Source organism: Mustela putorius, unplaced genomic scaffold (assembly GCF_011764305.1).
Source record: "Mustela putorius furo isolate JIRA1106 unplaced genomic scaffold, ASM1176430v1.1 tig00000992_pilon_pilon_pilon, whole genome shotgun sequence".
Classification (NCBI taxonomy): domain Eukaryota; kingdom Metazoa; phylum Chordata; class Mammalia; order Carnivora; family Mustelidae; genus Mustela; species Mustela putorius.
In genome coordinates, this window is record NW_025421526.1 from 4,731,303 (window position 1) to 4,758,225 (window position 26,923).

A 26,923-nucleotide genomic window follows, 5' to 3' on the forward strand; every position below is an offset into this window, starting at 1 on the left:
TGTGAACTTACTGGTTAAGCTGGTGCTGGGAAACATCTTCCCTGAGAAAGAAATACAACACACAGGAAAGCCTTTCACTATAATACAGGATTTTTGTCCAAAAAAAAAAAAAAAAAAAAGAAAGAAAAAGAAAAGAAAAAGAAAAAAAAAGCATGGTTGGGACGCCTGTTTAGCTCAGTTGGCTAAACCTCCAACTCTTGACTTTGGCTTAAGTCATAATCTCAAGGTGGTGAGACTGAGTCCTGAGACAGGCTGTGGGCTCCACGGGGAGTCTGCTGGAAATGCTCTCTCTCTCTCCCTCTTCCTTAGCACCTCACCTCAGTTCTCTCTCTCTTAAATAAATTAAAAAAAGAAAGAAAGAAAGAAAGAAAGAAAGAAAGAAAGAAAAACAAGCATGCTGGGTGAGGATGATAAGGAAATAGCAGTTCAAATCCAAGTAGTTGGTGAATCTCAGCCATCAGTGATAAAGGGTAGAAAAGTTTTTCTGTGTGATGAAAAGCAAAATTTCTGCTTCAGCATATTATCATGGTATAAAATTCAGTACTTGCATTTTCTATAGGAAAAGATCTGAAGACGTGCCACAGTAATAGAAAAATCTGTCTGGAAGCAATACTTTGATTTCTGGCATATGTCTTTTTAAATTGGGAGATTTAGAAATGCATAAACAGATTTCCCAGTACTTCCTTCCTTTCTAGGTGTGGTGCTAGTCGAAAATGAAGCAGGATATGGGATGGGTGCTGGCTTGAGGGGGTGTGATAAGCAGTAGGGGGTAGAGAGTCTGAGCGCAGGGCTTGGATGCCGCTCGGCTGTTTTTGTGGCTTTGTGCAAAGAGAGAAATACATATTCGACTGAACTATTTAACCAACACATTTATTTCTAAACTGAAGAGTTGAATTGTTGCTTGGTCATTCATACATTCTTGGAGGAAACATGATGAAAATGCAATGTTTTTATCGCTCAAATGCTGGTAAGAAATTGGTAAAGAAAGAAACGCCCGTAATTTGTGAACGTCCGCCCCGCGACTCCATCCCCCTAAGCTCCTGCATGGCTCTCACTTTTGCTCCGCTCCGTTATCATAAATCGGAAACAGTAAATATCCTTCCTTTCTTGATCACCTTAGCCAGCAGGTACTTCACAGCAGGAAACAGACCGCTGTGAGGACACCAGTCACTTTGCTGCCGGAACCTCCCCGGAGGTGCTGGTTGGGGGACAGTGTGCTTTGTTCTTCTGGGCTTCACAGAAGGACGGACAGCTGAACTGTGAAGACGAAGGTGAAGAAAGAACCCTACCGGCTCCGAGTGGGCACTTTGCTGGGTAATAGAGGACCGTGTGTCAACGGGCATGAATATTTGATGTGCATCACCGTATTATCCTTTATGTGTGCCTCCACAGTGTGAGGAAGGGGCAGGTAGCTCGACACAAGGGTTTATATGGCCGCGTGCAGTGGCTTTTACTTGGAGAAATTAGCACACATCCTGTTCTTACAACGTCAAAAAGGATACTTCTGTTTATCCTGAATAAACAGGCAGAGGCTGGGTCCAGCCTTTTTTTAAAACACTGTATTATCTTGAGTGCATAAACAAGACTGACAAAATAGTTTTTCTTAAATGGCACACTGATGCATTTTGTATTCTGCTCCGTGGAAACAAAGACTTCGCTTCTGTCGTTATAAAAGACCCTTGAAACAGATCTGGAAGTGAAAGCTTATGCATTATGGGATAAACCAATGAAGAAAACTGAAGAAAATGCTTAGATCTACAAAGCCTTCTGCTCATTTTTATTTTCTTTTTCTGAAAACTGAATACAGGCTCTTGGAAGCATTATTTGCTCACACAATGCCTGACCACATGTGCAAACCATTAAAAGGGCGTAGTTCCCCTGCCATTTTGATGTAGTCCAAAATACAAAATGCTAATGGAACGGTTTCTCCAGATATGCTCCAGCTGTCCTTTCTAGCGTCGATTCTCTTCTCAAATACAATGAGTCATGACAATAACCCAAGTCAGACTTTTTAGAGGTCAGAAAGGACCCGTGTGTGAAAGCAGGACGGTCCACGATGAGGGGGTTAAAAAAAAGAAACCAGTATATGCGGTTTGTGGAAAGATAAGAATCTGGAATCACAAAGGCAGTCAGTCATAAGATCTTGCAACATTTGAGGAATACGTTAAGGTCAATTTCTCTTATTGATCGTTTTTCACAAAGGCCACCCACCGGCATATCAATCAGCTTCCACATCATTTATTCATTCACCCATGCACTCATTCCATACGCACGTTTGCAGCGCTCACTCTGGGTCGCACATCACACACGACAGAGGTGTGCCAGGATGCATATCGGGGAGGACACCTGTCCTTGAGGAGACCGCCATCTAGTACAACAGTGAAGGTGGTAAGCACACAAGTGACCGTAGACCACAAGGGAGAAAGAAGCAAGTCAAAAGAGGGAAATGGTATGAGCGGGATCGGGAGCATCTGACATGGCCCCTCATGACCCCGCCGCCCTGGGTCTCGTTTCCTTGTGTAACCCCCACCCTTTGAGTGTGGGGTTGGACCGAGTAACTCTTCTCGGCCCAAGTGACGGGCAGGGCTGGTTTCATGGTTATCTGACCTGTCCACCCAGGGCCCTGCCCTTGCTGTCATCGACTTGAAATTTTGTCCTTGAATTCCATACGTGAAATTCAGTGACACGTCACAGCTGCCCACGAGCAGAAGGGTGAGACTCGGTGTGTATGTGCTGGTCTCCTTTCCGTAAGCATCCCACCGCCGCATAACAGGATGGAGATGCTCTAGGAGCGCAGGATTCCAGGGGAGCCTTGGTTCATGGGAGTTCAGGAAGCCTCAAAGCAGGTACAAAGTCAGCAATTTACTTCTACGATTGAGTAAATAGGACACGGACAGCCTGACATGATGTCCTTCCTGTTCAAACAAGAACCGGCTTCGAGCACAGGAAGAAGGCGGCAGCATCTTAAGAAGCACGAACGACCAGGGAACTCGATCACATGTATTTTCTTCATGTTACTTCCCTCAGTTAACTGACCACTTGCACCAGAAGTCATGACTTAGCAGGAAAAAGAAAGGATGTCCTTTTTGATGTCTTTGTCCTTTTAGTCCTTCTTACTTACGAGTAAACCAAGGGTAGAATGTGTGAGCATCGAGACATACAACAAAGACAGCAGAGTTAGTTTTGTGCAGCAGTCTCCACCGTTCTGGTAAGAATGACATATATGTGCACATATGAGGTACGAAGTGTGACTGCATGATTCTAGCGGCTTTATAAATAATGTAAAATCTCTTCTATTGCCTTTAAGCGTGGCTTTGCACAATGTAAAAATTAATAGTAAAATACATACTAATAATTTAGAATTTTAGTCTTTTTCTGTTCAGAATGACACAGCAAATAAAAATCACTATGACAACTCAAGAAAGAGACCCGCAAGAGAAAGGAGGAATGCCTTTGATAGAACTTTCCTCTGCTTTTTGAACAGGAACGTCACGTTTTCCTTCTGCATCGGGCCCCGCAAAGGACAAGCATGGTGATGGCATGTCACTTCTAAAATTAGGCTATTGAAATATTTTGGCCTTAGTGATGGAAGAAATGGCGTTGCAGGTAGAGGAGACTATGCAATCTAGGCAGGGGCAACACTTCTCAAATATTTTAATCACAAGACCCTGATAGTCTTAAAAATATACTGAGGGTCTCAAAGAACTTTTATTTATGCAAATTATAGCTAGTGATATTTATCACAATAGAAACTAAAGCTGAAGCATTTAAAATATAGTATTTATTAATTCACTTAAACACTTAGGTCACTTGCATACTAACATAAATAACATTTTAATGAAATGATATATTTTCTAAGGGCAACTTTAGTGAGAAGACTGGAAGTGTGTACACTTTTGGAAATCCCTTAATGTTTAACTTAATAGAAGAAAGCTAGATTCTAATTGAATCTGTTGAATGGCACACATTAAGTATCCTGTAGAAAGCTCCACTCTGCATTTATGTGAAAATGAGAATGAAAAAGGCATGTAATATCTTTGTCCCTGGACCACACACTGGGAACAACTGATCTAAGGCACAGAGACAGGAGAGAGCAGAGTGTGGACTGATGAAAGCATGCTATAAAAGGAAAAAAAATATCTCAGGAAGAAGGATCTCAGAAGGCTTGAGTATCATACTCCATATTTTCTTCAGTAGAGGGTTTGGCAGAAATCCTCTGTTGTTAATCCAAAATCTACTCCTGCTCTCCTTCCTTGTTAAAGAATTCTTGATCCTATTCAGATATCGGAAGCTTGTATTTTGCCGGGGGTGGGGGCGGGCATGTTGATTGGTCTTCTCCTTTTCCCGTGATTGTGAGAAGCCCAAATAAGTGACACAAGAGGTCATGAAGAGAAGCCTGCCATCGCAGATGGTGATGGCCATGTGTTCAGGTTTCTTGCAGACAGAGGCTGGCTCCTTTCTGCCCTTGGATGCTGGGCTATAGGGACACGATGCCTGAGCTTGCCGTAACCGTCCTGTTTCATGGTGGGAGGCCGTAACCATGCTGGTGCACGGTGGGAAGGCCTGGGAATCTGAGACAGCTGACCCAGAGCCTGGGTCTTGTTAAGCCAATGAACTGTTGAGGATTGAAACTGTGAGCTGAAAAGTCCATTGATGTCTATGAAAACTGAACCGATCCCCATGGACTGCATTTGAGGCAACAAGTAGATGGCTATTAAAACCGTCCAAGTGGAGGTAATGTGGGTCTGAAACATACTGGTACCAACAGAAACAGAAGAGAACAGAACCGATGTGAAAGAACTGTGGCAGTAGAATCTGTAGGACTTGGCAGCTGAGTAGATGGACGTCAGTGTGTATGGACAGGGCGATGGAAAGGAAGCATCCACAATGACACAGTTAATTGCTCACTTGAGGGCTTAGAAAAGCGTTGGTGCCAGAATCACGGCAGATGTAATAGGTTCGGTGGGGGAGACGATGGATTAAATTTGGACATGTGGAGGAAAGGAGATGCCTAAAATACTGAGCACAGAGTTGGTGCTCAGTAAATGTATGTCATCCTAGAGGACTGAACTGATCTGGTAACTATAGGATTTGTTTCCTTATATGCTTTGTTTTTTTTATTAAAACATTGCCTTTTAATGAAAGCCTTCCTTGAGTACTATCTAAAATTATAATATCCACTCCCCACTTCCTTAACACGTGTTCAATATGTCTTAGTAAGTTCCCTGTTACTTTCACGCTCTTTTTTTTAACCTGTGTGCTTATCTCTAATAAACTACTTATGTTTACTTATTTATCATGTTTTCCTAAAAGAAAGTAAGCTCAATACTAAAACACTTTTTATTTGTTTGGCCACTTCTGTAACTCCAGCACATAGATCAATGGCTGACATACAGTGGGTAATAAATATGTATTAAATGAATAAATGAACGCCCAAACCATCGGAGTCAGAGCTGCAAAATATTTGTCTATCATATACCTACAGGTAGCAATTGAAGCCTCAGGACAAGATGAATGTGTTATAATTGGATGCTGAACTCACAAAGATAATGTCAGATATTTACTGAGTACCAAGGATGGCGCTAGATGTTCTATACGGCTTAGCATTAACACTTATAAACTTCCCGTGTGTAGACAGCTCTCCCACTTTACAGATAGAGACACTGAGGTTCAGAAAGTTTAGGTAACTCAACTAACATCACAGAACTCATGAGGGAGCTTGGCCTTTACGTAGAAGACCAGAACAAGCTATTGTGGAGAACATTTAACAGAAATTTCACCTCTAACAGATTTTAAATTGCGTTCAGCCATGTATGCAGTTTTCCAAGAAAAGGATCTGGAGTTGTTCCTGCTTTCAGGCTTTGTAAAAGGTGGAAGTGAACCCTTTGCAAATTTCGTGAAAAATAATTCCTACCTTCAAAATCGGAAGATTATTCAGATAACTATACATACTTGTACACATCTCTCCTAAAGTCTGAATAAAGCAAAGGTAAAGATTGATCAAATAAAAAATTAACATTTAGAAATAAAATTAATTGGTCTGTTGAGGAGGCAGAGCACTGCCAGCCCCGTTGGTTTCCCCTGGAACTGTAGTGAGGTGACCTGGAGCACCTTCGAGAAGGTATAGACCTTCGAGAATGTGTACTATCAGCCGTGTCGGAGGGATTCCACTTTTCTTAAAGTCATGTTTGGGCTGTAAGTTAAAGTTATGTGACTTAGAAGGTCAGTCCTGACTTCTTTCCCTTAATGCCTCAGAGGTGCTCTTCACAGAGGAAAGGGCGACAGGCGTATTTCGTCGGAAACAGACTCCGCCTCAGGATGGATTTCGTCCTTCCATGAAAAAGCAGGCTCTTCGTGGAGGCAAGGCCTCTGTGCTTTGAACATGTTTTTACATTTCGTTCATGGACGGGAGATGGAAAAACAAGATGAAAATGATTCTTTTATGGAGCATTCAATTAAAAAACGTCATGACTTCACCATGAGTTTGTATAAATCCTAGAAGTGAGTTTTAAACGAGAATATGTTACTACGTTGAGGAAAAGATGGAAGTGTATAACCTTGGGCAGATCATTGAACTTCTCTCTGCTTTACATTTACAGGCAACGATACAAAGAGACAGGATTATATGATCTCCAAGGTCCCATCGAGCCGGATTTAACGCACGATGGTCATTTGAGAGCCGATTTAGTGCGGCAGTGAGGAGCCTGGGCTCTGGAGCCAGATTGCCTCCACTGAGATCCTGCTTCATCCACTTACCAGCCGAATCGTATTACAGAGGGTTTGTCGTGGCCCCGTAAGCCTCAGTTTCCTCCCTGGCGAAGTGAGGATAGCAACCCTCATTGGATATTTTTGCACATTAAACATAATCATCTTCATAAACTATTTAGAACTGGATTTAATACAAAATCAAGAAACAATAGTGTGAACAATTGCTATTTTCTTTATATTGTAAATTCAACTCTTTTTTCCCTCTCCAACAACCACAAAAAATAACTTCCTTAAGAATTCGAGAAGGTGTGATTTTTTCATGGTTTAAACTCTTAAATCTATTTAACATCTATACTATTCTTTGAAGTATGACAAATAATTCAAGGCATTCATTTCATTTATTCAATCCCAAATAATCAGTGAAATTGCTTTCACTTCTCCCTATCCCCCACTCCAGTAGAAAAAGTGCTAGGATTCAAGGCCTATTTAAAAGGCTGCTTTGGAGACTTATAAATTTTTGAGATAAGGTAGGACACCATCATAGAAGTCACCAATAATGAGAGAATGACTAATATTTCCCCAAATCACAGTCTGAACAATCAGGTGTTATTATTCAGGTAAAGAGAAACACTTTTGAGATAGATGTTTATGAATAAAATATTCAAACAGAGCTCGAGTTAATGAATGATATTCTTTTTTAAAAATGAATAATATTCTTATTCACCTTTGTAACACCTTTATATAATAAATGTTCCAATTTGCTTTACATGGATGAAAACACTGAGAGGCAGGAAAGTTAAGGGGATTGCCTAAGGCCACCAGAAGTAAGTGGCAACACCAAAATTTAAGCTCAGTCTGACTTCAGCATCTGAGCTCTCAGTTAGACTGATTTTAGCATAAAAGTCCTCTGTTCATTCAGACTTCTGCCCTCTGTTCGTTTTATACAGTCTACAGTCTCTAAGACACTGATCTGTCTCTATCTATCTATCTATCATCTATCTATACGATATAAATCTCTCCATACAATTGCCCATCTATCCATCCATCAAAGCTTGCTTTTATCTATTAAAATATGACCAGCCGGATTTGAATTCTTGGCTCATGGCCAATGAATATTGTTTTCTCAGATACAGTTTAATTCCTCAAATTTAAAATTAGGTCACTACAACTAGTCAAAGATTGAGCTAAAAAAAGATTTGTTCCCCCCACTTCTTCCTTCTTCTTCATTCCTGCGTGGGGAAAACCCTGGGTATGCTGCACATTATAGGAAGAAGCATGAGTTTCTCTCTCCTTTTTTTGTTTGTTTGTTTATTTGTTTTCTTTTCCATTTACAAGACTCTATATTTGTTGGCCTCACATGGAAAATTAATTTCTGCTTTATTCTTGTAAGCTTTCTCTCTCTAAATATGTCCTTCTTATCAGAAGCCAAGCAAGCATTTTGCGCTCCCTGTTTGTAGACGGTTGTCCTATTTTATGCTTCTGATTCTGCTTTTATCTCCAGTGCTTTTTCCTGCTTGTTCATAGGTACTATGGTGCTGGAGATCTGGAAGCACCACTGATGTCCTACCAGCTTCCTGATCCTTGGCAGGCCAACCTGATTCATGCTAGGCCTGGAGAGGGGGCAAGGCGGGGGACCCAGCTGGCCAGCTGGAGGGCTTCACCAGTTCCCTAAGGGTGGGCACAGATGGGCACGTGGATATATCTACAGTTAAGTTTTCAGGGCTGCCCTCCGAAAGGCCTTTGGGGATAAGCATGCTGGAAGCTGAGCCAATGTTTTGATCCATTTGGGTTGCTATAATAAAAATACCATAAACTGGGTAAGCTCATAAAAACCAAATTAATTTCTCACAGTTCTTGAGAAGTCCAAGATCAAGGCACCAGTGTCTAGTGGTGCCCACTTCCTCAAGGATAGCTGTCTTTTTGCTATAACCTTGCAAGGCAGAAGGGGTGTGTCAGCATTCCGAGTTCTTTTTGAAAAGGACACTAATCTCCGTCATCAAGTCTCCACTCCCATACCTGATCACCAACCAGAGGCTCCCGCCTATTACCATCACTTTGGAGGTTAGGCTTCAGCATATGACTTTGGAGGGAAACAAATGTTCAGACCACAGCAGTAAGTATCATTTGCCAATTTTGAGTCTCCATCTTCTTTAATGACCCTTAATTTCTCCACTGTTTCCTATCGCAAGGGTCAATATCACTCACATCTATGTTTTCTCACTGATGTCAAGTTTATCAGTCGGGATAAAATGTTGTGTTGTAGTAATAAACATCCTACCTCAACCACTCAGTGGCTTAAAGCAACGAAGATCTATTTTTTGCCCATGTTGTGTTATGTTATGTTTCTTGTCTATGTTTATCATCCCATGGGCCCAGGATGATAAAGTGGTCGCCTGCTTGAACACTGCCAGTTACTGTGCCAGAAGAAGGCAAGAACTTGCAGAATTTTGTACTGGCAATCAAATACGCAGTCACTGGTCAAAGTGTTGAACTAGACACGTGAGTTATCCTAACCTCAAGAGAGTCAGAAAGTACAACCCTGTAACACAGTTCTGTTTTCCCTACCCTGGATCTGGAAAATAAGAAATATTTAGCGAGCAATGGGGTGGTAATTTTATCTTTTAATGAAGCAAATGGAAGACAATGGCTCCTAGGTTTTTTTCTTCTTTTTGGTCTAGTTCTAATTTCTTGTTTCTTAATTAACAAATACTGATATCTTGTCATTTTCTTTTATGTAGTTAGTCCTTTTTCTCTAAAATCACATTATTTTTCATAAACATTTTGCATGTTTTTACCCGACGGTCTAACATTCTGCTAGTCCAGTGCCTGTGTTCATTGCTTGTTCCCAAATTCTCCCCCTTTATCGGCTGTCTCTGAATTCCTGCAGCTCTTCCTGTTTGCACCACACAACTTAACTGTTAGTCATCTGCCTACGGAGCATGCCCGTGCTTCTGCCTCTAGAAGCTGAATCAGAAGGTGCCTTTCTCTCATCACCTTCCTCATGCTCCAGATCAACTCTAGCCCCGCTCCCCGGTCCCATTATTCTTCGCCAGGGCTCAGCATCAAAAAATCTTAATTTCTCCGTAACTCCTTTTCTAATCTCTTGCTTCTCACGATTGTGCCATCACCAGACTCTCCACATGCACCCATTGAGCTCCTGCGGATCACATGACACAGTGAAAGTGAAAAGCACATCCCAGGCTCCAAACACAAGGGGATATTTCTCTTCTGTTTTTTTCCCCCCTTCACTTATTTATTCATCATTCATGTACTCATGCTTACTCAGGTCCTAAGTGCTTTCTTGGAACACGCTTATTACTGAGGGAGCCACCAATTACGTACGAGTCTCTGCCCTCTGGGAGGTTCCTTCTCAGTTATGGAAATCACGTAACCGCACTCCCAGATAACCAGGGACTGAAAAGACGGAAACAAGGGAAAGTGCTGTGGGACTTGGGAGAAGGGGGCAATGACTCTGTTCTGGATGGTCTAGAGAGTTAAGGAGGGAGAGGCAGCACAGGAGCCCGAATCACATCACTTCCAGATGAGCACGTCTGACGGCGTCTCGGTATACTTAGATAAAATCAACACTTGTCACCAAGGCCGCTAAATCTTCATGATCAGGCCCCTTTTCAGCTTCATCTAAGACCTTCTTTTAATTTTCTGGCTCCGGCTGCCCTAACAACCAGTGCCTTCAGCACACCGAGCTCACCTGCCCTCCTGTGCCTTTGGACAAGTTCTCATTGCTCAGAATTCCGCTTCTACAGATTTTTGTGGGGCTGGATCCTGCCCCCTATTTGACTTCAGCGGCAATCTCAGAGAGGCAGTCTTAAGTAGTATCTCCTTTTCCTGGGGCCCTGATTTTCAGAACATTGATTATCTGGAAGTATCTTGCTTGTTTACTCTTCTATTTCCTTATCACTCTTTCCCCGACTGCCATCTCTTCTCTTTTTAGCATGTCTGTGCCGCCATCTTGGATGAGAACCTCCCCCAAATGTAAGCTCTGTATGGGCTGGAACTTTGTTTGTGTCATACACAGTATCGTCAGGGCTCAGCCAGAGGATGACCCATCATACATGCTAAATAAATACCTACTGTCACTGACAGCTGTCTTGACTCCAATCTTTCTCTTTTAGGACCCTTATGAAACTTTATTTCTGGGATCTTTCTCCTTAATGCTACTTTTACTATGTAGCAAATATCGTGGCCAAAGGGATATAAGTGGAAGTGAGAAATGTCATTTCTAAGACTGGCTGATCAAAATTCCCATGTATGATCTTTTCTTCTCTTTTGATTTCCATTAAATGAAGGAATAGAACCACAATGATTTAGGGAAGGGCAGGTCCGTGATATGGAAAGAGATATAGTTCCAAAAAGACCACGTGAAGACTCTCTGATTAAGAACACTTGCTTGAATTGTGAAGAAAGGGAGAATTTGTGAGTGTGTGTGTGTGTGTGTGTGTTATACTTCTAAGAATTTGACACTTATCTGTTATAACATTTAGTGTTGTTAGGTAGAAGCTAGCCTTGAGCAGTGGAAAGAATGCCCCAAGGTAGAGCCCCAAGTCCTTGAGGGGACTGAGAGGGACAGGAGATGGAAGCAGGAACCATGATAAAGAAGCTACACATTGAAAAGCTACACATTAAAATCGCAGGGATACAATGTCCCGATCCTGTGTCTTCCAAGACCTTGGAGTCTTGGACTCTTGGTCTTCACAGATCAAGAACCACAGGTACAGAGCTTGGGCTCTCCTCTTCCACCTCTGCTCCAGGGAACCCCTAGATTCATTATAATGCACTTGCATTGCCAGAGCACCCCCACCGAATAAAGAAAGTCTGCCATGAGCATTCTGGTACAAACCTTGTAGGGCCCCAAACTCCCCCTCCGAACCTGTGGGAGGAGTTTCCAAATGTTTAGAAGTAGCCCTCATTAGAGAGACCTCACAGTCACTGCTCCTACCAGCCCAAAGAGACCCAATAATATCCAAACCAAAACCACCTAGGGCTGGTTCCACTTTGTGGAAGCTGACCAGTCCCCCACCTCGAGAGAGTACCTTCTGCTTTAATAACCTGCTTTGTGCTTGCTACTTTCCTTCTGGCCATCTCTATTTCAGCGTGATCCCCATGTAAACCTTCTTGCAAGGACGGAGACTTCCACCGATACGATGCAGACTCTCCCAGCAGCCACAGCGCCGCCCTAATTAATACACTTGACGATGAGTCTTCCATCATCTGGCTACGAGCATTTATCCAGCCTTCGGTTACTGCGCACAACCTCAGTCATAAGCTACTCTTCCCTCTGAAAGGACAGTTTCCTGAACTACCTTAATCCTACCTTGACATCTACCCTCTAGCATTACTCAATAAAAAGGGCATGCAGCTTGGAATTACATTTAAAAAACCGGAGGTTGAACTCAAGAACGGCCCCTACCCAGAAACATATATTTGCATGTTATCGATCTCCCAAAAACTTGGTTTCCTCCTTTCTACAAGGGCAGGAAAACTACAGCTTTCCTTCCTGCACATCTGTGAAGGATTAGATATGATGACCCACTTGGCTTCCACAGAGGATGCACTGGACCTCCAGCCTAATTAAACATATGTTTCTTTCTGTTTCCCCCAGAAAATATAAAACTCCTCTGAGTCTTGCAAGTTCTCCACAGTGCCCCCAGTTTTCTGGAGCATAAAGTTTACAAAATAGATCAGTGTGGCCTCTGAGTTCAAATTTTGACTTTGAACCTTAACAGCTAAGTATATTTAGATGAGTCACTTAACACCTTTGTGCTTCATTTTCATCATATTTAAAACTGGAATGCTAATAATACCTAACTTTTAGTTTTATGAAGATTACGTCTCTTAATAAACACAAAGACCTCAGATGAGCACAGGGTACAAAGTAAGTGCTCACTAATGCTTAGTTATTATTTTCAAGGAAAATGTAATCAGTTAAAATTAACCTACATATTTCAATCAAATATATTATTTTATTTCTTTGTCATAATTGACAATTCAACATTATACCTCCATGTTTTACAATACTACATTTATGGGGCACCTGGGTGGCTCAGTCAATTGAGGGCTGGATTCTTGGTTTCAACTCAGGTCATGATGTCAGTGTCCAGGGATCAAGCCCCACATTGGGTTCTGCACTCAGTCGGGAATCTGCTTGAAGATTCTCTTCCTCTGCCACTCCCCCACTCTCTCATACATAAATCAATCTTAAAAATAAAGTATTATGTTTATGTAGGTATCTATGTTTGTTATAGAAATATATCACTGTTTTTTGCTAATCTGAAGCTAGCCTTTTATTTATTATTTTTGCATTCCCTCCAATTTTTGTATCCAACACATCTTTCAATAGTGGCTGCTTATAGACACTGCAGCTAGTTGTGAGCTAGAATTGCTTTCATCATCCTGGATGGCAAATTTTGACTATAGAAAGCTCATTTTAGAAAGAGCTCAGAGAACAGAGTAAACTACTATGTCAAAGACTTTGAAAAGACTGCAATGAATAAAAAAGGGCTGTGGTAGACAACCTCTAGAAGATCATCTGTCCCAAGTGCGTCATCCTGATGTCTTATGTCTCATTCATAACTTAGTGATGAAGGGGTGAATGGATCCACTCCTGATTAATTGTACTTGGCATTGACTGGGTGCCTGGAAAAGTCAGATTTCCTTTTCCTTCATTTCTTTTCTTCTTTCTTTCTTTCTTTTTCTTACTAAAATAAGCATTTAGATTTTCAATAATATTGATTATTTAATTGAGTGTTGCATGTAATTTTACAGTTTGTTCAATCACTGTTAGATAGTACACATCCTGTTTCTAGGGGAATATGTCTGGAACAGACTGATGTCGGCTGCCAAGGATGGCTAGCTGATTTGCTGTTTAGATGAAGCAACACATACAATATATTACTATTTGGAAGTAAACCACTGAAGACTAGCAACAGTTTTGACCCAATTTAAAACACTTTTGGGAGGACAGTTTCTCTGTAAATAATGCTTATACCTCAGAAAGCTATTTATTATGAATGCTCTGGATGCAGACAATGAAATGTTCTCCGTACACATACTATCCAGTCTCTTGGAGTTAACCAAGAAAAATGTCTAATGTAGACTTAGGAGGGATTGAGGTTTTGGTAAATATTTTAGATCAAAAATGTTAGGACAGTACTCTCAATTCTATGTCTTGAGAAGTGCATAAATTTTGAAAGGATAATTAGAATATGGGCCACACAAATCATGTTCAAATCTGAATATATTTTTCATTGATTTGATTAGCATTCCGCACAATCTCCAATCTCAGCCTTAATGTTAAGTAAAATTTTTAGGAGGGAGGCTCTGTTGATGAGTAAAACATGATTTGATTTTCATCAAGAACATATACAGACACGTGTATGCACACACACATAAACACAGATGGGGGGGATACACCTTTTACAGTGGTTGTCTCGGAATGCTGGGATGATGGGATGATATCCTGATGGAGCTTTTCTATTTCTAGTTATTTTTTTTTTTCAAATTCTTTGTGTACCACTTTTATAATTAGAAAAAAAAATCCGTTTTAATGTTACCTTCAAGAAGATACATTAGATTGAGAAATAAAAGGTTTGACATGATATGTTTAAGTGCCAAATAGAAAGACAGAGTGGGGCAGTGCCACTAGGACAGGGAAAAAAACCCACTGGCATATGGGCCATTTTAGTTGCCCTTTAATTTAGTGATTTTTCCCTCTTTCTCTGCATATCACAATTTCTATTCTTACAGTAAGAACATGCATTTGTAAGAAACTCTCTTTTGCTACTTAGAAAGGGGCATGTACCCATCAGCTATTCTCAGAGATACCAAGGACAACTCTACTGGGCAGATGGCTTACTGGACAGGCGCTTGCTCCGCGGCACTCCTCGGCGCTCTCTGCCCTTTGGAATGATGCGGACGGTGGCGCACCAGCACTAGGGGAGGGAGGGCTGTGAGGGGCTCTTCTCTAACAGTTGTGTTACATGCCTCCTGTCTGGAAAGAACAGATCTGGAACGTATTGGTGGTTACTGTATAAATAATATTCCCCTGGTCCATCACCAGGCTTGCTGCTGTCATTTCAACAGCAGCTACCTGAGGTTGAAGCAGCTCAAAATAACCAGGGTTTGGTGACAATAGGTCTGTTCTTAGCCATCTAATGCCTAATAACCTCATCTAGTTGGATAAGGATGATCTCCACAGATAATTCAATGCTTCCATGAAAACAACAACAACAACAACAACAACAACAACAACAAAACCAACCCCAAAAGGAAAAGCACACAGCTTCCAAGGAAATAAAGTAGGTAAACCTAGTGAAAAAGAAAATACACTGAAGCTGTCGTACAAATATGGTTTCATCACTTAAGTCTTGGTTTTCATATTCTATTTCAAGAAAAAAAATGTGAAATTCAGTGTGTGTGTGTGTGTGTGTATCACACGAAATGTGTGATACACACACACACACAGAGAATTTATGTCACTAAATATCTGAGAAGACAGTGAGGGGCGGTGTGCGGAGTCAGTCTGATGCGGTTCTAATCTCAGCACCTCCACCTCTGTTGGGTTTCGGGCAGACCGCTTCGCTTCACTACCGTGCCTCAGTTTCTCTTCTTGTGAAATGGGAATTATTCGTGTATCTACCTTCACAAGATTATGAGAAGGATTAAAGAGCCCCGCGAATGGAAACACTCCAGGGGTGCCTGCAACATGAGAAACACGCTTTTGAAGGTTCGGATGTTTTGAGAACTAGGACACTCGTGGTTTTATTTCTGAGACTGGGGTGTTACACTGGGGTGCGGGAACCGGAATCTTTGACCGGTAGAGCACACTCGAAACTCAGCCTCAGGGGTGCTTGGGGGGGCTCGTGGTTAAGTGTCTGCCTTCGGCTCAGGTTACGACCGCCGGGTCCTGGGATCGAGTCCTGCATCGGGTTTCCCTGCTCAGCCGGGAGTCTGCTTCTCTCTCTCTCCCTTTGCCCCATCCCCCTGCTTGTTCTCACTTTCTCAAATAAATAGATAAAATCTTAAAAAAAAGAAAAGAAACGTAAAGAGGGAGTTGAGAGTGAGCATTTGGTGAGCGAGCTCCAGAAGTCAGGCAACACCCCGTCAGGAGATTCAAACAACAAGTCCAAAGAGAAACAAGTAACCGAAACTGTTAAGTTAGCGGTTACTATATGTACTCGGGGATTTTGTTTCCTTTGTTCTGTCTTCACAGTATTTCATTATTTTTATATAAAATGTAAGTCCCATGATTTATATTGCAAGAGCTAAATAAAAAGTATAAAAACATGTACAACATACGTGAGCTTGAGACTGCGTTACTGCCGTACTGTGTTTCTGAGCAGTCCTCCCCAGACTACGGTTGTTATCTGTCACACCCTAATTAAGTTTCGTTAATCCCTGTGTGATAGCATAGTTGTGGTATAGAGACTGAGAAAAATCCCAAAAGGCTTCAGAATTTAGGTGATAACCCGATCCCTTTCCAAGGAACCCCACATCACAGAAGACCTGAGTAAGCCTTTGTTTTAAAGATCATGGTTTGTTTTCAAATTTCAATTTTATTTTTTAAGTTTTGCTTTTTACTACATGTAATGTTCCATTTTTGGAGGGTGAGTTAGTGGTTTACTTGTCGTTTGTTTCTCGAGACTGATTTTTGTGCATTTGAGATGCACCGTTTTTCATTTGTCTTTCCAAGTGACCCTTAAAGTGCTCAGATTCTGTTTGTGGCTTTGTTTACGTACTGGCGGCCACTACAGAAGGAAGTCTGGGTCACGGATAAGGTGTGTGTCTGCACAGATCTTCGTAGAGACGAGGTACCAAACGCTAGTCTTAACTCTAATTGCATTCTGAATCTTATTTCATTGTGTGGAATTAAAAAAAAAAATACAAGACTTTTTTCCCCTTGATTCAGTAGGATAAGTAGAGGAATACATAAAAGAAGGAAACAAAATAAAACGTTTACAGTTGGTTATGGATTAGCTAAAAATATCAGCATTTTCCCTTGAAATGGTGGGAATGGAATTATATGTGTTACCCCCAATCCAGAGCTGCATATTTCCACGTCTGGAAGAATTTTCTGGGCAAATGGAGGCATGAAAGAGAAGGGAGGTTTGTCTTAGAAATGAACACAATCTTAAAAAAATTCAAAGGGGTGCCTGGGTGGCTCACTTAGGAAACATCTGCTTTGGCTCAGGTGACGATACCAGGTGCTGGGATTGAGCCCCATGTAGGGTTCCCTGCTCCTCTCCGTCGGCCTGCCTCTCCCCCTGCTTGCGTGCTCTCTCTCTCTCTCTGGCAAATAAATAAATCAAATCTTTAAAAAATAATAAACATTAAAATTAAAGAAAAGATTTGTTTTTATTCTTCAGTTCGCCACCCAGCTCTACACCAAGAAAATGCCACGGCAGTTTTCAGAGGTGACCGCACTGTGATCATGGCGGAGAAGAGGCATTTGAGGGAGTCAAACTCCCAACTCTAGGAATCTCGAAATCAAAAAGGTTTTCTCATGAAGCCGTCTTTACAAACAACAAAAACCTTGGATTTTCAAGAACAGACCTATGTTTCTCATTGTGTGAGTGTTTTTATTCTCTCCATCAGTAAACACCTGTTAGAAGTCAGTCCTAATTAAGTAAGCACATTCATAGTTCTGGGGCGAGAGAGCGAAGGATTTCCACGAAAGGCATTTACCCTCAGGGAAGACTGAATGGACTCTGGGATCACTAAGATTTTGTGACTAATTAGCGTCCCCTTCTGCAGAGATCCCATATACGCTCCTAACCAATCTTCTTTTTACTTAGTGGAAAACAACTGGAAAGTTTCCAAATGCAACACAGTCCTTTTGTTCAATTGTTAACTGGTAGTAGTTTTAAAAGAAATCATTTTCTGTGTTCCCCTCAGAGGTGTCTTAATTTTCCCTATCAAGCTCATAACCCAAAAGCTCTAAAGTCAGCAGGACCTGATGCCTAATTTGCTTCAATGTATGGTGGAGTCTAGCGCCGGCGATCACCACGGCCATTGTCCTGCTTCAAATATTCATGATTCTCCGGAGTCCAAAATGCATTAAGAGTGGGAACGACGCCAGCCACAGTCTTCCTAGTGACAAGGAGGCTTCTCAGATCAAAGACGCAAGATGTTAAAGACTTCAAACTAAACCGTCTTTGTACGGCTCACAAAAGGGATGCCAAAGCCCACACCCTGTCTCAGTGACGGAACGTCCGTGAAATAAAGAAAAACATGGATGCGCATTCAGGTTTTCTGAACTCATTTTACTGCAGCTACTTTGTGATTTTTTGCCCTTTCTTCCTGTTGCAGCCTAACTCAAGGATGTGCTGCCGTGAAACTGGAAAACGTGATTAATGCTTTCAGAGAGAAAATGAACAGCTACTGAGGAATTAATAGCATTTTAGCCAATACGATTTTGCTAATGGAGCCTGAGGAGCATGTAGAGAATGATACAAAAGCAACGTTACAGTGGGAATAGGAGCTATCAAGCTCCCATGTGAAGCAAATACACATAATTTAAATTGTCCCTTTATATCATTTCTCACGAGCCACATCTCCTTTTACACCTGTGCGCCCTTCCTTGATCTATCCCGACACCCTGGAAATGTCAGGCGTGCAGCCGATTTCCTACCCAGCCATTCCTGGGATCAGACCCAGCTATCAGCTTGCTTTTTTCTTATATTAAATCAAGTATCAACCCTGGGGCTCTGAACTATTTCTGACTGACAGGACCAACAGAAAGTTCTAGGCTAATTACTTCTTAGGAGTAGCTCCCAGTGCAAAGAGAGTTACCATTGACCTACTTTGGACTCACTGAAATAATTTATCAGGTAAGATAATTAAGGGAATAAAGAGCTGTTTCTAAAACTAACCAAGTATCAGAAGTATTTGTTGAAATCATGAGTTGGTATTCCCTGTGCTATCAGATGGGGCTTTATGACTCTGCAATGAGTCAGCTTTATTATGTTTGACTTATTTATAAGCCATTCTTTTCCCTTATAAATAATATTTGGCAGGATATATTTGAGAGTCTCTTTGATGTGTAAACATATTAGTTTTGAATTTTTTTGGTCTAGATATCAAGAGACGCAATCTTTTAAGTCCTTCTTTCCTTCCCCTCTGAACCCCTTCCCTATAAAGAAGCTGTCGCATCTCTCTGCACAGGGGTCCCGTTTGCCGGACGCCCGTCCCAAGTAAAGGGAAGCCTCCACACGAGGGTGCATGTATCTGCCTTGCGAGCCACCTCCCACGTGGACTGTTCTTTCTTTCTTTTGGAAGCTTAATTCTTTCCCACACTTAGGTCAACAACCGTAACTGAAGAATTTTCTGAAACCATGGTGTTTCTTCGGTATTGAGAAAACCTGATGATCTGATTTCTATAGCCCTGATGCTCTCCATAAGAGAAAAAGGCAAGGGAAGAACCTTGAAATGAAATCAGAGACTTTAAGTGAGGGGCTTCTACCAGCTTCCAAACCATCTGTTCTCTCAAAGGTATTCAAACGCAAGGTGTTTAAGATCACGTTTATCAGTGGCATCCTCTAATCATTATTCTTTCTCCCTTTCATCCATTTTCATCCAGCTACCTAATCTATCATGTATCCACCTATCTTTTCCATGGCCAGTGTGACGGTATCACTCAAAAACTCATCAGGCTACGAAAAGAAGATCAGCTGATTATGACTGTATCGATCAGCTGGTTTTTTAAATTCTAACAAAGATTTAACTTCATCTAGAAAGTACATAAGCATTTTTGAAAAACTAGACTTAATTTTTGTACTGAAATATAAAATATTAATTTCTTTGGCCAGGGTTAAAGAAAGATCAGGAGTTAATTTTTCATGTTTGTTCCAATATTGCAGATACAACAGTAGCATAATAGGAGCATTCCCTGTCTTGTTATGGATTCGTAAGACAAGATTGGGGAGATCTGTATGCGTAAAACTGTGAGTTAGTCAGTATCAAGGGAAAAAAATAAAATTGAAGACTGAGTTGTCCTCTTTGTTGGCACATGGCATGCGCGGGGTGTCACGTCTGGGAGAGGAGGACCTGATGATGGTTTCCTCCCAAACCAGCAACACGTCAAGGCTCCCCTGCTTCGGTTGACTAGTCCTGGAGTCAGATCACTCCCCAACTGCTTCCTATCGCACTTTATAGTCTCTTCCGCTCCATGCCTATTTAATTTCATTTATCGCTTTATTCCTGTGTCCTTCAGCTGTCCCCGCCTGCCCTTCACGGTCATAACTAACGCAGCGTGTTAACATACACAGGTATTTATGTAAATGAAAATCCATACACTGCCGTGTTCAGCACCACTCCTTCTTGCTTACGTCGGACATTTTCAGTACATTTTATTTAAATGCTAACAACTTTTCATTCTTGCCTGGGAAGTATAATGATCTTCTTGGCTCCCTGCCCCCGGCATCCCTCTAATCTTCACAGCTATAGCCACTTACCCCCATCTGGAGGTTCAGCTTTATTCCGCATTTTGGAACTAATCTTGTCTCCAGGCTGGGGGCGTACAAGATGTCCTAGCCAGAAGCTAACTGATTCAGCATCCAGTCAGCCTTGCTGCTGGTTTCATTCTGACCTTGTAATTTATTTCTGCGATGTAGACACTTGTCCCAGCCCCTTGTAACCAAGCTTGGCTTTCTACTCCAGTTTCCGCCAGTGGGTATCTATCTAGTCTTGTCTGTATCTGCCGCTGTTTTCCTGATTGATAATGAGTTCCCTGATCATTGGAGTTCTGCTTTGCCTTCTCCTTGTTCCCTTTGTAGTGAGTTTCTTTCTCTGAAGACTGGGACTTACGACCTACTGTTGAATCTTTCTGATGCCACCAGCCTTTTCCGTATCTCCTCATTCCACCCGCCCTCAGACCATAGATCGGAACTTTTGCTAGAATACCAGCAGGGACACTGCCTGCCTGGACATCTTCCCACTGCCTGATGCAGGCGTTCACCCTGTCACTGGCTCTAACCTTGTAGGTCTTGAGTCGCCGTATGTAAGCTGCCTGCAGTCTGGCTGTCTTATTGTTCCAGACATGGCAGGAGAAGTACGATTTTGATTACATCTTCGGTTGAATTGTTAATTTGACCCCTTCCAGTTACTTTCTCCTCATAGCTTCACTCCAGCCCTTCACGTCAACACCTCAAAACTCAGTTTCCTCTTTGCAAAGGGAAATAATGGTGGAATCTACCCCTAGGGTAATTTTGAAGGTAACTAAGAAGAAAAAGTACACAGATGGACCCTTTGGGTATGATCAGGGCAGGACCAACACACTCTTTCCACTATCATGCCATGAACAACTCACTCTGAACTTGGGGTTGCTCCTTTTGGGTATGATCAGGGCAGGACCAATACACGTGGATGCCCTAGAGGACTCACATGTTGGGACTCATGCAAAATAGTGAATTTCATTCATTGTTATTTGTTCAGCATATCTTTTCAGAAGAAGCTGAGTGTTGCTCAGATGAAGAGAGAAGCTGATCCCGAGAGAAGCCCAGAAGTCATTCTTGGCTTTACCGCCTTCCTGACTCAGCTATGGGTGTGTGTACGCACGTACCCTTAAATACAGTCTGCGCAGCTACCCAGGTGTGCCCTATGAGAGAGCAGATTAACAACTACCCGTTGTTTATCAACCGCGGTTCTTGAGGGATGTTCTGATAAAAACATGGTCTCTCTTTCCATGTCTTCACATTCATAGTACTGGGGGCGTCTTAGGGGTATCTGAAATGTATCTTTTCAAGGAGAGCTCTTGGCAGCTGCCTGGCTCGTCCAGCTCTTAATTCAGTTTCAGAAATTACTTGCTGTCATTACAAGCCTCGTTCCCCCCTTCGGAACTGGACAAGAAGACGGCGCTGAAAATGTCTGTTAGGAAGTGGTTGATGGAGTCAAAAGAAAGGACTAACTGTTAGAATTTGTGGAAAGAACGGAGAGAACACGTTACCAGACGTCCTCGGCGTCTTCATCACATTCTGCACCAAACTGGCAAATATCACAGGTTGACGTCTCCTTCTGACTCGTTTCTCCTGAGCCTTCGTGAACTGGAGAACGAGAGAAAGTGAACAACAAGGATCCGGATAAGTGGTTTCATACCAACACTCCAAGACTGTTCTAGCAAAGCTGCTACTTTTCCAACAGGCCTGCTTCTTCTGTGGGGCTTCAACGAACGCCCTACTTACCTCCTTTCTTGCCTGAATTTGAGGAAAACACTAGCAATAATACGCCACCCGTCGGTTTGTAGTAAACACTTCAGCTTTTAACAAGCAAAGGGAAACGACAAACAAGAGGGTTTACGGGATTCATTGAAAAAGCTTGGCTAGTAACTAGACCATGTGAAAGACTTATTAATTAAAAGGGATTTAGATTGTTACTTGCCTAGAGGAAATATCTAGTGTTTATTTTATAAGGAATACTTAGCTTCTTCTCTTTCCTAAATTACAGATTTTTTTTTCATTCAAAGGATTTTTTATACATAATTAAAAATATTTAGATAGGCAGCCTCGACATTAGATATGTCTTCTTTTTTCCTCAAGATGTTTCATACTTACAAGGAAAATATATGGATTATAAGTTTTTAGCAAACTGCTTCCAGTTGGTTTACACAGTAATTTCTTGAATTTTGTATAAATATTGTACACAGCCCATTATAGTGATTTCCTCTAGGAGGGTGATAAAGATATATTTCATTTAAAAAATATATTTTCTCACTGATGATTATATTTTGATATTGATCCTTTTTCTCCTATGAATTACAAACATAGAAATGTGCAATATATAACTTAATTATAAAAGTAACTTTTCCAGATCAGGACACAATAGTGTAAGTTGGACTCAAATATTTTGTTGACTCCAAAGAATGAAAATTTGAGCATTACTATTAACCCAATTTAAAAATATGTAGTTGAAAGGAGAAATAGTTTTGGTTATAAATGAAAAATTGCAACAACCTAACTACTATAATAAATAATTATATTCAAAATGGATGTTTAAACCAAGGGAATCTTTAAAAAAATGTATTTCTGTTAAAGGTTAGGTATTTTCAATAGAAAAAGACCAGAAGCTGTTAAGTATAGCATCAGCTCCAATCTTAATGGGTCCTAATCAGATAACATCTTTAACAAAGACACATACATTAACATGCACCCTGAAATGAACAAATCCAATCCAACTTATTTTGTTTTAACATATTTTCCTCATTTTTTCTTTGTCTATTAGCAAGAGAGTTTTTAATATTTACAAAAGCAGAGGTCTTTATTCCTTGATTTTCTTTAAATCACTTCTGTGCCGGGTAAGTGATTTAATTTACAAAAACAAAAACAAAACAAAACAAAAAAACAGGAAGACATCTAAGGAAGTTCTGTTTTAGTTTTCCCAGAGTAGAAATATTTATTTTTTATAAAGCAACATTTTTCCCTCCTGTACTTGATGGTTTGCATTTGTATGTCAAAAAAGTTATGAATTAAACAGATCAACTTCAACTGCAAAAGTATGGACTGTATAGTTTTAAATTTGGGAACCTTCAGAAAAGGTCTTCCTCCCCAGAATGAAGGAACTTCCGACTTTGATAGAATGGACTGCACTTATCATCCACGCTGTTCCTTTAATACAGGCAGGCCCATTAGAGTGGACCATGGGGCTAAGAAGGGAGCTGCTGCCTCTCCTCAGGAGGGACTCAACAGCTGCGGTCTCTTTATTACTTTCTTATTATTAATGCAACTCAGAAGCTGCTAATGGGAGAGGCTTTTAGTGTTAGCAAGATTAGCAGCTTCCAGACTGAAACTTCCCACCACTCAGGAAACATACTAACGCAACTGGAAGGTCCTTAATGAGCAGTTATAGTCGCTGAGGGGCGACCCCATTTTCTTTTGCAGGAGAGGTCCTTGGTTAGGGACCTACTGGAAGTAACCCTAGGGAATGAGTTGTGCGAACTCAGCTCAACTAATATTTCTCCTGGAAGTCATATCACGTTTCAATGAATGGACGGTTGTCGGTAGAATCAAGATGTTTGCAAACTCTCCCATGCGGATGAAGCGGCAAATTCAGAAGTCGTCGAAGCAATGCCTCCATCAATAAATATTCCGGGAATAAGGTGATTTTTTATGACATCATCCACAATGAAAACCAAAGTAAAATCTTTCCATGTTACCTGAGGCATGGGCTTGCACCTTTGTAATAAATCCGTACGTAGTTTTCACTTAACCAAGTCGACCAGTGATTCTTAATGGGGCTCAGGAGCTCTAGTAAATTTGGTTTGTTCATTTACTTATAGTTTTTAGCGTAACGGCCCTGGGATATCCTTGGAGATACTGAATTGTAACCTGGTGTTTGGATATGTATATTCTAAAAGAAGGACCATCCCTCAGCCTAAATGATACCAAGAAGGACCTGTCCCAAACATTCTTTCCACGCATTGTTTGGCACAGGTTACCGTGCACAGGGAGCGCCTGGAGTTCTGATTAAAATGCAGATTCTTTTTTTTAAAAAAGATTTATTTATTTATTTGACAGAGAGAGATCACAGGTAGGCAGAGAGGCAGGCGGAGAGAGAGGAGGAAGCAGGCTCCCCCGCTGAGCAGAGAGCCCGATGCGGGGCTTGATCCCAGGATCCTGGGATCATGACCTGAGCCAAAGGCAGAGGCTTTAACCCACTGAGCCCCCCAGGCGCCCCTAAATACAGATTCCGATTCAGCAGGTATGCGGTGTGGCCTGAGGTCATGCTCTTCTCATAAGCCCCCACCTACTGCCGCTGCAGGTCCACAGACCACACTCTGGGTAGCAAGGATAGCACCATTTTTTTCAAACCACCATTTTTTTCAAACCACAATTCACAATTTATTAGTGGATAATGAAATGGAGTTAGTGGGTCACTTACTAGAGTTTTTGTAAACATGAAACAGAATATACTAGAAGAGAAAACACAGAGTGCATCTCATTTAGCAAGTATAGGTTTTATTTTATAACACTGTTTTAGTTACCCATATGTACAGCTACACAGAGCTGCAATATGAATTTCATTTCTTACTAAAGGTCACAGTCATAAAAGCTTGAAAACGACTGATTTAGCCCACGGTAGATGCTCAGTAAATGAGTATTGAGTTGGACTGTTTCTTCTTCTTGTTCTTTCTATGTTATCAGAAATGAGAAGGGTCAGTTCTTAATCATTTGTGTTCATCCACTGATTATGCAGGCATAAAATTCATGTATCCTAAAGTATTAATTCAACTATGCATTTACATTTTAATCCTTTTATTTTGGAAAGTAAAATAATTATTTCCCGTTATTCTATAGAAACTTAGATTTTAGCGAGTAACCGAGGGAAATTTGAGGTTACAGGAGGCAGAGCTCCTGAAAGCGTGTTTTATCAAATGTGCTGCCCTTAGTTAGAGCCAATTTCATCCTTTAAAACTCTGGATTGGGGGATTATTAAGAGGTAATCAAATTACTTCTCTCTCAACTTGCCTTGCCCCAGTGGTTTTATCTGGAGGTTACCCAAGTTCCTTTATCACCACCTGGTTCTGGCCCTTTCTATAGGTCTTCACACCAGATGTGCCAGGGGACCCCATTCGCCTCCTGACCCACTAGAGTGCCTCCTGGGCCTCTTCTAATATCCTAACCCATGTTATGATGTTTGTGAAAACACAGTGAAATACAGTGTTCAGTTATTCAATGCCATTTAGGATTCATATTCATTGAAATGTTTAGTGTTAAGTGTATCTTTCAATCTGCTCTGAAGGATGCCTATCAAGACAAGGAACAAGGCTACCTTCCCAGGAGATTCCTTTGTATCCTACCGCTGCTCAGTCTCGATGTACAGACCGATCAGTGATCTGACTTCACCCCAGATTTGTTTGAACTATTTCAGAATATCACATCAATGGACTCCACAGTATTTCATGATGGTGCCCACCTTCTTCACTCAGCATCAGAGCTTCTGAGATTAATTCAGGTGATTATGTGGATCAGGAGTTTCTCTCTACTCCTTGGCATTGAAAGGAATGAATATATCAGCTTATTTATCCATTTTCTTGTTGAAAAAGGGTTGCTTTTAGTTACTAGCTGGAAACAATAACTGTGTATTTATTAGTAAAGCTGCCATAAGTATTCCTGTGAAAGACTTTTTGTGCATATTAGTTTTTATATCTTTTGGACAAATATCTAGCAGTGGTATACCTGGGTTTCAAGGTAAAAATTATTCTTGCTTCTCTTTTTATTCTCAAGTTTCAGGAATTTTTAATATATTTTGGGTATCAATTTCTGTCAGATGTGAAAACTGTCTGATGACGTGAAGTAGAGGTTGAGCTTCTGTCTCTGTTTTTCCCCTAAGGATGTAAGTTTTCTTTCATGACCTATGACTGTAGTGAAGTGTGTTGACTGATTTCCTTATGGTAAGACAGTCTCCCATTCTCGTGGTAAGTCCAACTTAATCATGGTATATAATCCTTTTATGTAATGCTGGATTTCATTTGACAATATTTTGTTCAATTTTTAAAAATCTATGTTTGTAAGATCTACTGGCTCTAATTTTCTTTCCTTATATCATCCCTGTTTGGTCTTACTATCAGGCTTAAAACTATCTCATGATATGAGCTGGAAGTGTTTCCACTTCCTCTGTTTTATGAACGTGTATGGGTATGATAGTATTATTATTTGATTCCTTTATACAAGGCTATTTAAATTTTCTATTTTACCAATTCCTGCTCTTACGTTTATAATTTCTTTTGTGCCATATACTTGGGGTTTAATTTATTATTTTTCTAGTTTTTTAAAAATGGAAGCTTGATTTTATACTTTTCTTATTTCCTAAAACAGTCATTTAAATCTATAAATTTCCTTCTGAAGACTGTTTTAGCTGTAGCCCACGAATATGGATATATTGTTTTCATGTATTTATGTTCAAAATACATATTGTAATATCTTTTGACTTTTTTTCTCTGACCCATGGATTATTTTTTTTTTTTTTAGATTTTATTTATTTGACAAATAGAGATCACAAGTAGGCAAAGAGGCAGGCAGAGAGAGAGAAGGAAGCAAGCTCCCCGCTGAGCAGAGAGCCCAGTGTGGGGCTTGATCCTGGGACCCTGGGATCATGACCTGAGCCGAACGCAGAGGCTTTAACCCACTGAGCCACCCAGGGCCCCCCATGGATTATTCTGTAAGTAGGTTTTTAACTTCCAACTATTTGAGAGTTTTTCAAGTTATAT

General features: G+C 41.0%; 1 protein-coding gene across 2 annotated transcripts in view; it reads right to left on the reverse strand.

Annotated features, from left to right (window-relative positions):
• The window catches only part of TMEFF2 (transmembrane protein with EGF like and two follistatin like domains 2), a 241,707-nt gene that overhangs the window by 89,413 nt on the left and 125,371 nt on the right, over positions 1-26,923 (reverse strand). For both annotated transcript variants that reach the window (XM_045086530.1, XM_045086529.1), the window contains exon 5: positions 21,668-21,764. In XM_045086530.1, coding sequence (XP_044942465.1) covers positions 21,668-21,764 — 97 coding nt within the window. The remainder of the gene's footprint in view (positions 1-21,667; positions 21,765-26,923) is intronic.